Source organism: Lutra lutra, chromosome 5 (genome assembly GCF_902655055.1).
Source record: "Lutra lutra chromosome 5, mLutLut1.2, whole genome shotgun sequence".
Classification (NCBI taxonomy): Eukaryota; Metazoa; Chordata; class Mammalia; order Carnivora; family Mustelidae; genus Lutra; species Lutra lutra.
The window spans coordinates 136,280,743-136,299,526 of NC_062282.1; the positions used below are offsets into that span (position 1 = coordinate 136,280,743).

Sequence of the window (18,784 nt, forward strand, 5' to 3'; positions counted from 1 at the left end):
ATCTTTTTCTTCAAAAGATATCCACACCCCCATGTTCACTCCAGCATTATTATTTTTTTAAAGATTTTATTTATTTCTTTGACACAGAAAGAGATCACAAGTAGGCAAAGCAGCACAGAGAGAGAGCGTGGGGGGAAGCAGACTCCCCGCTGAGCAGAGAGCCATGTGGGGCTCGATCCCAGGACCCTGAAATCATGACCTGAGCTGAAGGCAGAGGCTTAACCCACTGAGCCACCCAGGCACCCCACTCCAGCATTATTTACAATAGTCAAGACATGGAAACAACCTAAGTGTCCATCAATGGATGAATAAATAAAGAAGATGTGGTATATTCATACAATGGAATATTATTCAGCCATAAAAAGAAATACTGCTATTTGTGACAAATTGGATGGACCTAGAAGGCATTACACTAAGTAAAAAAAGTCAATGATTTGTATACCATATGATCTCACCTGTATGTGGAATTTAAGAAACAAAACAGAGGACCATAGGGGAAAGGAGAGAAAAAATAAAACGAGATAAACCAGAGAGGGAGCCAAACCATAAGTGACTTTTAATCATAGGAAACAAACTGAGGGTTGCTGGAGGGGAGGAGGGTGGGTGGATAGGGTAACTGGGTGATGGACATTAAGGAGGGCACATGATGTAACGAGCACTGGGTGTTATACAAGACTGATGGATCACTGGCCTCTACCTCTGAAACTAACAATACATTATATGTTACTTAATTGAATTTAAATAAAAAATTAAAAAATAATAAACAGAAATAAATGTGATCACATATAGAATGACAGAAATGAAATAACTCTCATTCAGTTGGTCTTTAAAAATCATTAGGCTATCATTGTTACTTTGGAATGTTCTATAGGGGCGCCTGGGTGGCTCAGTTGTTAAGCGTCTGTCTTCGGCTCAGGTCCTGATCCCAGGGTTCTGGGGTCAAACCCCGCATCAGGCTCCCTGCTCAGCAGGAAGCCTGCTTCTCCCTCTCCCACCCCTCCTGCTTCTGTTCCCTCTCTCTCTGTATCTCTCTCTGTCAAATAAATAAATAATAAACAAACAAATAAATAAATAAATAAAATCTTTTAAAAATAAAAAATTTAAAAAATTAAAATTTAAAACCAAGAATATATGTTACCACAGGGACTAAAACACAGACCGCTCTTGAATGTAGCTCCAACAATTTCAAAATATTACAGTATTTCTCTTGCAAAGAAGGCTGGTGGGCTTGTGCTTGGAGGGGGACAGGCAGAGAAGGATGGCTGTGATTGTGACTGTATAACTGGGAGTTCTCTCAATTAACTTCCATGTAGAACACAATGTTTATATTTATTAGAAGATAAGTAATACTGGGGCACCTGAGTGGCTCAGGGGGTTAAGCCTCTGCCTTGGGCTCAGGTCATGATCTCAGGGTCCTTGGATCGAGCCCTGAATCATGCTCTCTGCTCAGCAGGGAGCCTGCTTCCCCCTCTCTCTCTGCCCGATCTCTCTCTCTCTCTCTCTCTCTCTGTCAATAAATAAATAAAACCTTTTAAAAAAAGAATATAAGTAACACAAACATACTGATTTGAAACACGTATGCGTATCATAAAACTCATCAATAACCACAGCAATTGTTTAAAACTTAGATTATTAAAAGTTATTTTTACGGGGGTGTATTATGTGACATCATTTAGAGTTGCCAGCATAGCAATGATAAAAGGCAGACCGACTTATAACTGATGTTTTGTTTTTAAATTATCTGCAGACACACCATTGCCTACATTCTGGGTGGAAGATTCCCTTACCCATCCTTGGTCAGCCACCACCTTCCTTACAGAAGGAACAGCACATGCAAAGGCCCTGGGGTGGTAGCACGAAGAGCAAGGGGCCAAGTGGCTGGGACAATGCCAGCAAGGGGGTGAGGAGGGGCTCAGAAGTCGAAGAGGATGAGGTAAGGCCTTATAAGACCACACTGAGGATTTCAGTTTTCACTCTGGGTGATGTGCAGAGGTCTAGCTGAGGACTGACATGTCCTGGGTGTATCTGAGGAGCTGGGTGAACCAGAGGACTCACCCATGGGAGATAAGGGTATCACCCATATAAGGGAGGCCCAGAAAATAGGCAGTAGTTGCCAGATGAGGCAATGAGAACATGCTTCCTCCACAACCCAGGCTCTGTGAAAAGCCATCTTTGATGCAGAAATTCTCAGCCTCGGAGGACAAAGCTAAAGCATAGGGAATTTCTACCCCAGGTGCTCTCCAAGAAAAGATTTCTGAAGGGAGGTTGTCACCCTTGTAACTATCTGCAAAGACTTATCTACAGAAAAGAATGTAGCTTAGTTTCCTCTCATCTCCCCAAGGGATGTCCCACCTCTGGGTTAGAAAATGAAGGTGGGCTTTGCAATGGAGAAAAACAAATGCACCAAATTCAAGGCCACCAGTGTGGTCCAGTCCAACATCAGAGTCTCTGGAGGCTTTAATGGAGTAGAATGCTTTTCTCCTCAAGGAGATGACAAGGGTGAGCCAGATCCTGCAACTTCCCACTGCTTTCTCCTTCCCATGGCCACTGATGGTATAAAAGTGGAAATGGTCTGAGTGATGGTGGCAGAGCCCCAGCTTCCTAAGGATACTCCGATCACACCAGAACAGACTTCCTCACCCCTGGTGGATTCTAGACACACAGTGGGGCTCAGGCAGCAACAGCAGCCAGAGAAATCAGGGTGCTTCTGAAGATTCCTCAAGTTTTCAAGGGTCCTATCTTGTAAATATCTACACCCACAGCAACTGAGTTATGGACCTACAATGGGAAGGAGGACATTCTTGGGATTGTGACTAGGACCCCGAGCCGATTAATAGAAACATTAAAAGACATGAAACTTTGTTTTTATGGGGAGGAACCTAAGCTTCTCCTGTCAGCATGACGTCATCCACTTGGTAGATTAGCATAATGCCCTATAGATCAAGGTCGCCATGCATTAAGTTGCTGCCCAGAAACCGGATATATCCTATGACAGCATGAGGTCAGGTGTGAACTCTAGCCCCTAACGTTCATTCACTCATTGTTGCTCACAGGCTTTCAAGGCTTACTTGCTACAATGATGTGCTTCCTTCTCCTGGCCCTCCTTCTTCTCAAGCTGAACAGTTCAGCTTTAATACTTTGTGTTTGGAGTGGGGGACCTCTTCTCTTCTCCATCTTGGTAATCCAAGGATACATGAGACAGCAGCCCTATAGTGGCCAGACTCCAAGATGACCCTGAATGATTCTTCCTTACTGGTATTCATGGTCCTGCATAGTCCCTTGTCACACTGAACAGCGATGACCTGTGTAACCAACAGGATCCTGCAGAAATGAGAACATGTGATTTCCAGGGCTGTGTCATAAAGGCATTACACTTCTGCCTTACTCTCTCTTGGATCACTTACTTGAGGGAAGTCAGCCACCAAGTCAGGAGGACACTCCAGCAGCCCTGTGGAGAGCTCCACATGGTGAGGAACTGCCCCCTGCCAAGAGCCAGATGAGTGAGCCACCTTGAGAGATCCTCCAGCCCCATCAAAGCCTTCAGATGATGCGGCCCTGAGTGACACTGTGACTGCACCTCATGGTAGATCCTGGGCCAGAACACCCAGCTGAGCTGCTCCAAATTCCTGACCCACAGAGAAATGATGAGAGATGATGCCTTTTATTTTAAGCCACGAAGCTTTAGTGTAATTTCTTACTAAAACAGATTAACTACTCTGGAGAGGCCACTTTTTACAGACTAACTTTTAACTGGTGTTGTTGTTGTTTTTAAAAATTATCTGCAGACACACCCCTTATTGTCTCCATCCTGGGCAGAAACTTCCATCACATACCCACTGTGTGGCTACATGGAAGCCGCCTTGCATTAACTCCTCTTCAAGAAGCCAACATCAAGGGCATTGTGGATGTGAGCAATATAGGATCCCCACTTGCCACAGACTTGGATCCCTGGGTGTGGGCTCCAAGCCCACTGGAGTTCACATCCCTTGGAGACTACTAGTCCTCTCATCTGCTGGCTCCACTTTAAGCCAAGAAAAACAGTGGGACTAGGGAGTGTGAAAGTGGGCTGCCACCTGAAGACTGCCCATCCACACTCTGCCCTAATCTGAATGAGTCCCTACCACTACCATATATTGTCAACAATGTGCATGAAACCCTTTCTCATGTCCAGTTGACATGACTTCCTTCCTATGACTTCAGTTTGACTATTTCAATAGGAAACCAGCAAGAGCCTTAGTCAAGCACACAGACGTGTGATGCCACTTTGGAAAAAGGAAATTACTAAAACCCTGAGTTATGGAATGCTTGGGTGGCTCAGTTGGTTGTCTACCTTTGGCTCAAGTCATGATCCTGGAGTCATGGGATCAAGCCCCACATTGGGCTCTCTGTTCAGCAGGGAGTCTTCTTCCCCCTCTCCCTCTGCTTGCCTCTCTGCTTACTTGTGCTCTCTCTGTCAAATAAATATATAAAATCTTTTTAAAATAAAATAAAACCCTATATATAGAGTTACAACACTAACATACCTATTAAAAAATTATAGGGCAGTGTATGGCAGGGGGCTGGAGGGGCAAACTCAGAGTCATAGGGCGTTGCAGTGGAGATATTATTGGCCAACAGAACGGTGATGACCTCATTGGCGTGATGACCTCATTGTTGCTTCCATAATAAATCACTGTATTAGCTGACTCCTGACAGGGCAGGCTGTATTAGTTATCACAGCATTTCAAGATGCCCTGGCCTTTAACTATCTCTTGACCAAGGCCTTGTTAGGACCCCTTTGTTTACAAACACCCTACGGAATGTGCCAGTCTCTGTGCTGAAGGGCAGCAGAATACGCCCCCCGCCCCTTCAAATTTGCCTCTATGACGTAAGGATTATTGAGCTAAAGCCACTTGAAAAATAGCAGGTACAAGAAAGGAACTTTGACTTTCCTTTACTTCCTGAAATCAGGAGATAAAAATCCCATGTGAAAGATGGTCTCTTTATCCCAGGAGGAGAGAAGTGTTATAATCACCAGAAACACAGAGTGGAGGCCAAGAGAAAACTGTACAAATAGATTGTGTTAAAATAATTCTTATCTTGGGGCACCTGAGTGGCTCAGTGGGTTAAGCCTCTGCCTTTGGCTCAGGTCATGATCTCAGGGTCCTGGGTTCGAGCTCCTCGTCGGGCTCTCTGCTCAGCGGGGAGCCTGCTTCCCTCTCTCTCTCTCTGCCTGCCTCTCTGTCTACTTGTGATTTCTGTCAAATAAATAAACTCTTAAAAAAGTTAAAAAAATAATTCTTATCTTTAGTCTCCCCATATATTTATTTTTCCACAATTGACTCTCTTTGTTCAACCTAGTATATAAACACTTAGGCCTGGCCACTTCTCTGGGTCTCCATTTTCCTGTGGGGGCTCCCATGCACACACAAAAATCTCCATGCTTTTCTCCTATTAATCTGTCCTATGTCAATGCAGTTCTCTGGCCCAGCTGGAGACCTTAAGAGGATGGAGGTGAAGTTTTGCCTCCCTACAGTACTATGGTCTCTGTTTGTAGGTCACAATCCCATGGGACACTGCCTTTATCCCCATTCTCTACATAATAAAACTGAGACCCAGAGACATTGAGGGCTTTCCTGAGGTCACATAGCCAGTAAATGGCAAAATCTAAGTCTGTCTGAGTCCCACGACTTTCTGCTACAATGTGCACAGGAGTGGGTTGGGTGAATTCGAAGAAGAGACCCTTGGACTGGCCTTGCAATGATCAGTATAAGTTTATCAGACCCAGGAGAAGTAAAGGAGAGAATACAGTGCTGAGCACCTCAAGTTTGTAAAATGGGGCTGAAACCCAAGGCTCCAGGGAAACAGGGGTGAAGGAAGAGGCTGCTGTAGGCAAAGGCCAGCTCACAAAGGGCCCTAAATACCAGGCCTGGGGTCTTGGAAATTACCTGGGTGAGGGGGAGGCTCCTGGGTTGCTCTCAGCTGGGGAGATACAGTCAGACTCAGTGTTGGAAACCTGGGGACAGCACGGAGGCTGAACTGGAACAGCAGTTCCCAGCATGGGTGTGGATCAGAATCATCGAGGCTGCTCATAAAACACACCTGGAACCCACACTCAAAGTGTGTGATTCAGCCAGGCTGGAGAGAGACCCAGGGATCTGCATTTTAACATTTTCCATGGGATTCCGATACAAGTCATCACTGAAGAAACACCAACCAGTACAGTAATCCAGAGGGAGAGAAGCAGCAAGGAGACTAATTATGAGGTTGTCACCTGAGATAAATGATGATTCCTGAACTCCCAGCAGTGGTAAGGAAAATGGAAACAGCCTCACTGCTCTAGCAGGATAATGTTTTTATAATGTTACCTGTTGTTTTTCCTTTTTCTGGTAATCCATCCCCCAGCTCCTTCCAAATAGCCAGCCCATTATGTGCTCATTGCCCCTGGGGAGTGGGATGTGACAGGACAGAAAACAAGTCTTTCTGGTATGATGTATTGGGCTTGTTTCAATTAATACAGGAGTTGGGGGGTGGGGGAAAGTTATAGGTGAATCATAATTGGCCAGGAGCTGATAACTGTGGAAGCTGGATGATGGCTGCAAGGGATTTGTTATAGAATTCTGTTTACATTTGTTTTTTTAAGTTTTATTTGAAAATTTTTAAGTATTGCTAGATTTGGTTTCATAAAGGACTCAGGGACAAGGAGAGACATCTCAGACAGAGCTGAAAAGTTTTGAGAATCTTCATGAGCTAAAGGAGATAAGGAGGCTCTACCAGCAGGATACTTCTGTACCTCGGAGAAAGAAAGACTCATCTGATTTGTGTACCTGGGAAGAATACAGTTAATCATCTGCTCAGTTCTGCTCTTCTTCCTCTTCAGATCTGCCACATTCACAGCCCCGCCAGGGCCTCCAGAGGGAGGGCCATCCAGTTGAGCACTGCCATGACTGGGGACAGGGGGGTGTCTACCGAGCTCAGGGCTCAATTGCCCGCACTGGGTGAATGCTCCGCCCTGACGTTTGTCAGCAATAAGTCAATGTCCTGGCCTACACCTGCCTCTCCTTTGCTTCATTCTCCACTACGTTTAGAACCCTTGTCAGTAAGACAGTGCCAACTATGGGGAGGGTCCTCCAGAGACCCCAAAATGAGGGCTTCCAAGGTCTGGACAAAAGGGAGTGGAGAAGAGGAGGACGGAGGGGAGTGATGAGAGTTCACAGAGGCTGGAGGACAGGGCGGAAAACCCAGGAGCAGAGAGCAACCTTGCTCTGGGAAGTAGCAACACCCATCATGGAGATGTCTCTGAGGCACATCCAGCCAAAAAAAGGACCTTAGCTAAGCTCAGCAAGATCCTCACAGGCAAGAGTGGCACACAGCCGGAGGAGACCTGGGGTCTCCGGCAGACATGCGAGTGAGAACAGCCAGGTCTCAGCAGCAACCGGTGGGACCAATGACATCCCCACGAGTATCTATGTAGAAAGATGACACTGAGAACTAGATTCCCCCAACACACACACACACACACACACACACACACACACACACACACACAGTCATGTACACACTCACACCGAAGTACTAGATGAGGCTCCAGAGCCTTAAACACAAGCCCCACAGAAGGAATAAAACCCTCAATTAGCTGAGATGAAGTTTCTGCCACTCCAGCAGAATGGGAGTTCAAAATAGAAATTAAGTTGAGTTATTAAAAAACTTTAATTACATTTCTTGCACAGGTGAATTCATGAACAGAGATTCCTCCTTGCTCCTTGCAAAACATACATTTTGGAAGCAGAATCAACAAGATTTGGAGGTCAGATGGATGATAGGGTGGTGAGAAGGAAGTTTCTCCTCCCCTTGAGAGATTTGTTTCCCAAACACCCCGGGCTAATTCAGGTTCTTCAATACTGTCTGCAAAGTTTTCCCACCTTCCCCTGATGGTCTTCTCTCAGGGCCCTGTAACATAGGTTCAATCATTCTTGGCTACTCAATTAATGATTAAACAATAACCAACTCCTCTAGTAAAGCCACATACTTAACTTGCCATTTCCTATTTACTACCTAGAAAAAGTATCTGTTAGAACTGCACTATGCACACTCTACTATAGTCACTCTAACATTGAGGCCTGTAGGGCCTGGAAAAGGCCACAGCAACGCACTTCCCCCCACCAGAACACCTCATCTGGACTTCCTTATTTCATTGCTTTCCCTGGGCCAAGGCTCCACCACCCTTGCAGATGGTCCAAATCTCAACCTGGGATTCAAGACCTTTCACACTGGACCCGATCCCTCATCCTCTCCAACTTTATTCCTTCTCCTCTAAGTCCCCTCTCCCTCTCAGGGGAAGGAGGGAGAGTCAGTCCCAGATCTTCCTGTCCAAAGGGGCAAACCCATTCTCAAGTTTAGAGGGAGGAGGACCAAGGGAGAAGGAAGGAGACCCTCCCTCAAAAAGGTTACCTCCCTCAAAAAGTGCAAAGAAAGTCCTTAGTTAGGGGGGCGCCTGGGTGGCTCAGTCAGTTAAGCATCTGCCTTCAGCTCAGATCATGATCCCAGGGTCCTGGCATGGGGTCCCGAGTCAGGCTCCCTGCTCAGCAGGGAGTCTGCTTCTTCCTCTCCTCCTGCCACTCCCCCACCCCTGGACTGTGCTTGCTCTCTCCCTCTCTCAAGTAAATAAATAAATAATCTTTAAAATAAAATAAAATAAAAATTTTAAAGAAAGTCCTTAATCAGGCTGAGGTCCAAATCCAAGACTCAAGGGGAGGAAGGGGCCCTAATCATCTTTCCTCTGGTGGAGGCACTTCTTCCCGGAAGTCAGCCAGGATGACAGTGGTGAGTTGGGTGGGACTCAGTAACTGCACTGGGACTGGCTGAAGCCCACATCTGTAGAAGGCCCAACATCACCCACCCACGCAGATGGGAAACAACAGCCAAGATGGTAATCCAGTTTGCACCGCCCTTAGAATTTCTCTTGCCCTCCTCTACACTCAAGCAACTAGTTAGTTCTGCACCCACCACATTGGTTGGGAGGGCAACTAAATCACAGGGTAGTACTGGCAAACCACCCTGGATTTTGTGTTCCATACCCAAGCCTTTAACAGACCTGGGTGATGAGGTCAGTGGCCTTCACACTTGTGACTGTAGGCCCCCATAAAAGTAGTTTGGAAAAATATACACTCTTGTGCACAAGACCAGCTAAATAAATTGTAGCACCCAGTCCAAAATGAAAATGTAGGCCTCTTGATCAAACCTTACGAAGAATGTCAAAGGGATTAAAGAGTTCAACTTATCATGATGAGCACTGAGTAACAGACAGAACTGTTGAATCACTGTATTGTACACCAAAACTAATATAATGCTGTTATATTACCTATGCTGGAATGAAAATAAAAATCTTAATAAAACTTAAAGAATTTCCAGAAGACAAAGGCAGGGCATTTGAGGTTCAGAGCCCTTCTGAATGTGGTGCCCTGAGTGACTGCCCAGGCCGTGCGTCCATGAAGCTGGCCCTGCCTTCATACATTTTTAAATTAGCACAGAAAAAACATATATATAAATAAACAAGTTGCAAAAGATATAATTTCAGTATATTGTATACTTGATTTAAAAATATTTTCAGGTGCCTGGGTGGCTTAGTGGGTTAAAGCCTCTGCCTTCAGCTCAGGTCATGATCTCAGGGTCCTGGGGTTGAACTCCACATCAGGCTCTCTGCTCAGCAGGGAGCCAGCTTCCCCACTCTTTCTCTCTGCCTGCCTCTCTACCTACTTGTGATCTCTGTCTGTCAAAAAAATTTAAAAAAATCTTTAAAAAATTTTTCTTCCAGTTCTTAGAGCAGCATAACAAGCTTATTTAACGTATGAGAAATGTTTGTCATGTTGGCTCATCGACGTTGAATGGATAGTCAAACTATGGTACTTCCACACCATGGACTACTACGCAGCAGTAAGAAAGAATGCGTATGGGTCCATACTACAACATGAGTGAATCACAAAATAATTATGCTGAGGGAAAGAACTCAGGCAAGGCAGTTCATACTACATGAAATGCAAAATATTCATAGAGACAGAAAGCAGATCAGTGGTTGCCTAGGGAGAGGGGATGGAGTGGAGGGATGGATTACAGTCGGGTGGAGCCATGTGGCTAACATCTCACCCACAGAACTTGAGTGGAAATGATGGATAGTCATTTCTGGGTATTGCTCATAAAAACATACCATGCAACCCTCACTCTATCTTTTCCCCCATTTTCTAGATGATTGGAGAGAACACAGATGAAAGGACATGTCACAAGAGAGAAGGGGACCAGATTCCTGAATGACTGCATGAAACAAATCCCCGTGGACTGGCATGGGATGTGACATGAAAAAGAACTATACTACTATGGTATTAGACCCCTAACATGTTGGGATTGTTTGTTACAGCTGTTGGCCCACCCTAATGAATAAATCTCCAGTGTCATCTCTGCCAAAAGATAGCTGGCCAGTCTTCACAAAGTTAAGGTTCCACCCTGGGGGCTTAGGCTGGTTTCCTGAGGTTGACAGACTGGACTCAGCAGTGATAGAGGTGAGGCCATCTGTGGGAGGAAGGAGTTGGTGTTGCCCGGCCAGTTTTGTCATAAAGCTGCTGAGAAAGTCCCAGAGTGGCTGCAGAAGGGGACTGCCTGATGGTCACAGGTGTCATACTGCCACCATGTAGAAGAGATTCTCCCACAGTGAGAGCCTTTTGGTGAATGTCCATCTGAGACACAAATCACTTTATGCTCTGAAGCCATTCTGGGCACTTTATGCACATTTATCTTCCTCAAAACTTCCTGTCACTAACTTTCAGTCTGTTTCCTTCCAAATCTCTGCCCAATAGACTAAATGATCCAAAGCCCAGGAATCAGTGTGTCTGTACTTCAGGCCTTCTGGGCACACTTCCCTTTTCTAGGTCCCTTAGGCCCTCTTGAAGGCAGGCGGGAACCCCACAGAAGCCACTTCTGGCTGAAGTCACATACTGTGCAGAGCCATCTATAAATTGGGCTTTAAACTTTTCTTCCTTAGGCAACTCATCATCAAATCATCATAAATGATTCTCCATGAGACCATGAATACCAGAAGCAGGAGAGGAATGTATACAACTTGCTCAGGCAGCCTACTGTACTTCTGTCTTCAGGGCTTGCTTGGACCCAAGCCACATACGTCACTCCTCTTAACAATGGAGTGCTGCTGACCACCCCTGATTTTATGGCTGCGTTGATGGGATAACATGGTAGCTCGGGTCACATGATAACCTGGTATGCCATGGTCAGGCAACCAATTTCACCAGACCCCTGGAGCAAGCCAGGAGCATCTCAAAAGGAGAATAACTATTTGCCAAAGGAGGGTATAACTTTGTTCCAAAATCCTATGCCTAAGTATAAAGACCAAAGGTAGAACTACTTACTCTGCAAGCTGATCCAATAAGAAAACCTTCCCTCCTCATACGGTCCCCCATAAAGTTGACAGCTTTCAAGTGATGCAGTAATAGGTAAAAATAATTAAATACAGCATATTTTACCATTCAAGTCTAAAGAAGCCCAAGTATGGTACCTGCTTATTAGTGATAGGGAGTATGATGTACAGCAACCTGTCCTTCATTTTACGGGGAAGAGCTCAACATATCCCAGACCCCTGGATAGTGTAGATAGTGGAGAGACTGCTGCATATATTTGGTTTTTTAAATTTACTTATTTGACAGAGAGAGAGTGAGCATGAGCGGGAGGGGCAAAGGAAGGGAGAGAGCATCCCAAGTGGAATCCACACTCAGCACAGAGCCCGATGTAGGGCTTGATCTCATGACCCTGAGATCACAACCTGAGTTGAAACACTTAACTGACTATGCCCCCCAGGCACCCCTGCAGACAGACCACTGTTTGTGAGATTTATTATCTGCCTTCCAGCACACACATCATGCTTACCAAGTCATCTAGGGCCTCTCCTACTTCCTGTTCTCAAGGTCCATCAGAATGATGTCATCAGTGTCGCAGTAGTTTAGCCTGGTAGCCCAAGGAATGGCGATTTAGTCAAAACTTCCCATAAAGTAAATGTGTTCAGAAAGTGACATACCCCTGAAGCAAGACAGTAAAGGTTTACTAGGAGGAACACAAACTATTTCTAAAATTTGGTATAGAAGGAAAAGCATTTACTAGATCCATAGTTGTCGATTAGAGGCCAGCAACTGCACCCATATGTTCCAAGAATGACCACTCTGAGAAAGTGCCCACACCTGGGGTCCTTACCAGAGTAAGTTTGCCAGAATGCTCTGTCATTCTTCAGGACCATCTATCTTCTCCATCAATAAAGAGAATGTGGCATACACACACACACACACACGCACACGTATACATATATATATGAAAGAAATATATATAAAATACGTCTGTATAAGAACATAAATGACATACATAGCGTATGTGTACAATATATATAAAGGAATATATTCATCCTTAAAAAAGAAGAAAATCCTGCCATTTCCAACAACATGGATTACTCTGGAGGACACTCTGCAAAGTGAAATAAGCCCATCACAAAAAGACAAATATTGCATAATCTTACTTATATGTGGAATATGTTTAAACAAAAAAAAAGCTGAACTCATAGTAACAGAAAGAATAGTGGTTACCAGAAGCTGGGTATGAAGAAAAAGAGGTTGGGTTTTGTTTGGGTTGTTTCATTTTTTGTTTTTTGTTGTTGTTTTTGTTTTTTTAAGTAGAATGGTGGTTGCCAGTGGCTGTGGGAAAGGAGAATGAGGAGTTATTTAATCAGTACGGAGTTTCAGTTTTGCGAGATGAAAAGAGCTCTGGAGAGGGATGGCAGTAATGGTTGCACCCGACGAGAATGTACTTAATGCCACTGAACTATACGCTTAAAAATGGTTAAGGTCTTTAAGTTTTATGTTAGGCACATTTTAACACAATAAAAATAAATGGGAAAAAATACTATCTACCTTCTATCCTGGCCAAACTAAGAAGTAATGTTCATGTAGCAAGATCACTCTGAATTCTTTAAATCTTTGATGATGGCACTAATCCCTAAAAAGAGATAAAGTATTTTTCATTTACGTTCTTGCTAGTTAAGGAAAGCTCCAGGGCCATGTAGCCCTTCCTCTCAAAATAGCCCTTGTTCCCATTAATTAGGCTAATGTCATAATTCTGCCCTGTTGATGATATCAATAGCAACTGTACATATAATAGCCATATAGTTTCAGGGTACCAATGGTCCTGGTATGAGAGATTGCGCTCAAAACTTTTTCTAAAATTTGTACCATGTGCATGTCTCCTATATTCAAAAAAAGAGAGGGGGATACTCATTTTAACAATTAAATACGTAATTATCACATTTTTTAAATGTTCCTTTGTGTACCACTCAAAATCCTTTCCTGTACATACAATTTTTGCGGAAATGCTGACCTAGTATTTGCCCCAGTCATCTCATCTTTATCACACTGGTTGTAACCGTGTATTTAACGGTCCACTTTCTCCACCAGACTGGGGCAGGAGCGGAGTCTGAGCTCTGCTGTCCCAAGCACAGAACGCTAGACTCCCCAGTCGACCATACGTTGCAAATAAAGACCTAGACCATTACTTCATCTCTTTCACCTCCTGCCGTCCACGAGACGTTGAGTTTTGGCTTGCTGATGTTGAGTCCCCGCTTCGCCTTCTGTAAGCCTTGATTTTCTCCCCTGCAAAATGGAACGACCGTACCTGACTCGCGAGGAGTCGGATGGTGGGTGTGAAAGTACTCTAGAAATTCATTCATTCATTCATCCACTTAACAATTATTAAGCGCCCAGGGCCGGGCAGCATGGTTACCACAGCGACCACCCTTCCCGGGCGCAGGTCGCACCAGGTTCTCACACTCGCAGAACTCAGGTGACCTCATTCAAAATGGCGCAGGCAGCCTCGGGGGCTAGTGCGGCGGCGCGGACGCCGCGCCCTATGACCTGCTGGCAGCAGCAGAGTGGGGAGCCGGGCGCCGCCATATTGGCTGTTGTCCTGCGAGGGGAGCGGCGGCGGTGGCAGTGGCGGCGGCGCGAGTGGAGCGAGGGAGCGGCGCGAGCAGCAGCATGACTCGGAGGCGGAGCAGGCCGAGCGGCGGCGCGGGCCGGCGCGAGCGGATGCGGGCCGCGGGGCAGCAGAAGCCCCAGGCTCCCGAGCCCCCGCCGCCGCCGAGCCTGGAAGCGGGAGCGGGTGCAGGGCCCTCGGAGGCTCCCGTGGAACCGGACTGCGACGGCCCCAGGGAGGAGGACGAGCCCAAGTTGGCGCCCGGACCGCAGGTAGGAGCGAGCTAGGGGAGTCCGGCTGCTCCGGCACTTTCACCTCCCGGGAGCGGGGCCGGGGTGAGCTTGGGGATGGACCATCCTCCACTGGCTGGGGCTGAGGCTATCTCCCCTGAGGCGGGAGTGGAGGCTGGACCCTTCTCCAAGCCGAAGCGTGGTCCGTCCTGTCCTGTGACCAGAGCTGCCTGCCCTCTCCCGCCGCCTCCGGGCTGGAGCAAGGGCTTAAACCTTCTGGTCGTATATCCACACTGGGACTGGGCTCTGCTCCTGAGGCCACAGCTCAGCTCTCTGCCCTTCACCTCCCCCTGGGCCCACCTGCTCCCCCATCTACCCACAGGCTGGGGCGCTGTGCCCTAGAAGGCTGCAGCCTCTTCCCTCTCCCCACCCCGGGAGCGGCCCCACCCTTTCCCCTCACTGCCTGCAGCCACCGCCCCCTGAGCAGCTGTGTGCCCCCAGCATATGTCTCCAGTGGCCTCCCGCTTCGCCCTGCCCAGCCGAGCAGTTGGAGCAGCCAGCCAGGCCGCCCAGAAGACTATTTGGTGGGGCTCCTGCGCTGAAGCATAAACTAGCAAAGCCTGCCCTTTCTTCCCTCTCTACCTCTGACCCCACAAGGTGGCCTACCCCAACCCTCAGATCCCCGGCTTTGGTGAATCCTGCTAAGAGTGAGCAGTAGCAGGACTCAGCAAAGCTTCCAGCTTGCCACCTGGAAGAAGGTCACTTTCTTTTGAGCAAAGGAGATAATGGGAGGTACCCTGCCAGTGTTCCTGAGAGCCCGGGGTGGCATGAGCCACAGTTGCTCTGGGAGGGTTGTGGCACCTGGGGCTGGGTGGCTCGCCCTAAGCTTGCTCTGACGAAAGAGTTTTGAGTTGGTCTTTTGGCTGAGCCTGCCAAGGAAGGCAGGCTCCTGCAGGAGTCTTGGAGGGTCGGATGCAGCGCCGGATGAGGATGAGGCGTGGCGGAAGATGCGTTTGGCTCTGCAGACACTGCATCGGGCAGCAGGGGACTCTGGGAGGCTGGTGCAGCCAGAAGGCATGGCTCTTGACAGCCTTCTAGTAGAATCTCTGGAATTGTGCATGTGAGTGGGGATGCCATTTGGGGAACCATTCCCAGAAAGCCTTCCCTGCCTTCCCAATTGCATCAGGTGCCCCCTTTGTGCCCATAGCCCCTTGTGCCTCCTTTGGTAGCACTCCCCATTCTTCATGGAGACATTCTGTTGATGTATCTGTTCCCTGCACTGCACTGTGAACTCCACAGGGGCACGGACTATGTCATCTATCTCTTATCCTCCATGCCTAGCCCTGGGCCTTGCTGACACCGAGTAGAAATAACTAGGTGAATGAGAGAGAATGAATCCGTTGAGGACCTGTGTTTATTGTAACCCAGTTTTGATGCTGGTATCCTTTGTGTTTCAGATCACAATAAGATTTTTAATTAATGAAAATGTCACCACTTATTGAGTGTCAGAAGGCCCACCTTCACCCTGAGCCCCTACCCTGGGAATCAGCTCCCCAGGTTGGACCCCACCCTTGCCTGGTCTAACTTTAGACCCTGAACCTGCTTCCCCCTCTAGCTTTCCTCTTTCTCTTCTCTGGGCCACTCTGGGAATGCTATTATCCAAAAGGGGAGCATTAAGGTAGGGAGAGCCAGGGGAGCTGTTGTCTTCTCTCCTCCTCACTCACCAGCAGCACTTTAAGGTCCCCTTCCACTTAGCTAAGTTATAGTGTTCATGGCCAGAATTTTGGATAATGGCTTAACTATTTAGTTTTTATTTAGGACACAGCTTTCCTAAGAATTGTAAGCTTCATTATCTGCTCCACTGCTTGACCTGCCAGTTCATTAATTTATTAGTGCCAGATGCTTTATATACCATACTTCTAATCTTCCTGCCACCCCTGTTCTTTTCTCAGTATTTAATACAGTTGTGATGAGTTAACTATTGGTTTAATTATTGGTCTGCTTTTGCTGCATAAACTCTGAGAGTGCAGGAACCACGTCAGTCACTCTTGTACCCCTATGCCTGTGGTTAACAGATGTTTAATGAATGAACTGAAAGGTATAAATACTATTTCCCCATTTTTCAGATGAAGAAACAGAAACTCAGAGCAAGAAAACATTTGCTCATATAACTCCCACTATAGGTCTCAGGTGCCTTCTGCCCCTCCAAAAAAGGATACTCTTTTGTGTACTGTGCAGGGTTTAACAAGGCCTTTTTTAAAAATATACTATAGCCACAAAGAGGTGAAACAAACTGACGAACTCTCTTCTGATTGTACCTCACTTTTTTGCTGGGGAGGGGGTTTCTTAATCCAGAAGCAGGCTTTTGTGCCCTGGTGAAAAGCACCTGCTGAAAGGGTTGGGGTCTCTTAAAATTCTCAGTGTACACAGAGTGGGCACGTAAGGTGAAACTCTGTGTTGCATGCCAAACTGAAGCCAAAGACAGCACATAGGACCACTTGTAGTCCTCAGACAGGTTCTGAAGCCCCATGTCACACATTGTTTTATTTTTATTTTAATTTAAGCCATTTTTTTAAAAACCATAAGATTCCTACAAAATGGATTTGTGCCATTTCTTAAAACTCTAAAAATCTGGTGTTGCTGGGCCCACATTTCTGTAAGACAGTGATCTGCAGTCTCTGAATAGTGTCTGCCCGTAATAAGAAGGACACCTGATCTGTGCCAGGCCCTGGGTTAGCTGGGAATGCAGAAGTGAATCAGATGTGGTCCCTGCCCACAAAGGGCTCATGGTCCAGGGAACACGTATACAGTAATTGAGTTAGGCTGAAGAGCCAGGATTCCTGAGTTCAGGTTTGAAGGCCACTCTGGTTCTATCCTGTCCCCTTTGCTCATTTGCATAACTTGTTCACATTTAAATGCAGAACCTTAAGCTGGCCTATTTGGGATCCCAAAAGCCCTTCCAGTTGTTTGAGGTCACTAAACTGCATTGATCTGTTTACTTAAACAATCTATATCCTCATTTACTAAATAAGACTAAAACAGTTACTACCTTATTAACAAAGGAAAAAAAAAAGAAAAAAAGAAAGAAAAACAACTTACAAAGCAGCTGAATAAGGCAGTAGTGAGAAATAGTGTTTAGTATTCCAGACTTGTGGTGAACTCCCAAGTTCAGTCTCTAACTTTGTGACTCTGGGCATGTTTTTTCCTCTTCTAAGCCTCATCAGCAATGTCATAAGAGAATGTGGAGCAAACCACGTAGCACCAAGTACATCGAGGCTCCTGAGGCAAGAGCAGGAGTCAGAGATTGTTGGAACTGTGCCAGATGGCCATCCAGAGCCTGAGTGTTCTCACCTGCCAGTTCTGCTGTCTGTCTTTTGGCCTCTCTTGGACCACTCAGCCTGCAGTCCAGGTGCATACTCAGTAAACCCTCAGGAGACTTGCCAGACTGTAAACCAGCAGTTGGAGCTGGTTGAGCTCATCTTGCCCTTCCCATCTCTCATCTCTCTACAGCAGCTGCTGAGACCTGCCCAGCCCAGTTTAAAGAGAGTTTAAAGAGACTCTAGAGACCTGGTTCCCCACTGCTCAGAGTTAAACCTGCTGCCTCAAAGAGACTGGAGCAGAGGATCAGTCAGTATCTTTATTGAAATCATCTCATTATGTTTAATCCACTCAGCAAGCATTATGACCTTTATTTTGGGTACACAGATGAATAAGATAGTTCCTCTAACTAGGGACCTCTCTCAAAATCACTGCAAACCCAGTCTAGACACTTTCATTGCAAGTAGTAGGTAATGATATGGGCGGTGGGGGGGTGGGGAAACCCTGCCACCTCTGGTTCTTCTCTGTAAGCCAGTAGAGATTCTCTAAAGTAGAAATGCTAAAAGGCCTTTACTTGCTAAGATTGTTTAATTTTTAAATTCCTTAAAAAGTTTTTATTTTTTTTTAAAGTTTTTATTTTTAATTTTCTTAAAATGTCCCAGATCTATAAACTTAATATCTGGTATTAAATAGCCTATTAATATCCTGACACCTTTATATCCTGAACCTAGAAATTTTGAGAGCAAGGGCTATGTTTTAATTTATTTGTGGGGTATTTATTGTACATGGTCCTTATGTGCTCTATAAGTGGCTGTTAAACCAAAGTATAATAAAAGAAGTAAAAGTGAGGTTTCTTCCACTTTGTTCTTACCAGCCTCTACTGCTGGGCCAGGCTGGCCATCATTCATTCATTTAGGCCCATTACACACACACCACACCCAGTCTCCCTCTCACCTGACCTGGTGTTAATTTATTCTGCAGACACTAATGGACACCTGATCTGTGCCAGGCCCTGGGCTAGCTGGGGATGCAAAGGTGAATCAGTCCCTGCCCACGTGTATATATTAATTGTAGTTAGGCTAGAAGAGCATCACTTCCTCTGAGTGAAGGTTCAAGTCTTAGATCCTAGTACATGGCCTTTGGAAGAGTTTTAGCCTTTTTAGTTTGTTTTCTCACATGTGTGACAGTGATGCCAGGTTCCCTTTAGGGCAGCAAGTACCGTATGTCAAGCACTTAGTACAAGT

General features: G+C 46.1%; 1 protein-coding gene across 21 annotated transcripts in view; it reads left to right on the forward strand.

The window, feature by feature from the left end:
- The first annotated feature begins 13,946 nt into the window (after positions 1-13,946).
- FAM193B (family with sequence similarity 193 member B) overlaps positions 13,947-18,784 on the forward strand; it is a 31,799-nt gene continuing 26,961 nt past the window's right edge. For 9 of the 21 annotated variants that reach the window (XR_007127372.1, XR_007127375.1, XR_007127370.1 and 6 more), the window contains exon 1: positions 13,947-14,264. Coding sequence is in view for 9 of the 21 variants with exons in the window: in XM_047729352.1 (XP_047585308.1) it covers positions 14,055-14,264 (210 nt within the window). In the remaining 12 variants the exon portion in view is untranslated. Of the gene's footprint in view, positions 15,343-15,679; positions 15,780-17,437; positions 17,632-18,784 lie in introns of all 21 variants that reach the window. The other 12 variants (XM_047729354.1, XM_047729363.1, XM_047729360.1 and 9 more) reach the window with 5 other exon arrangements.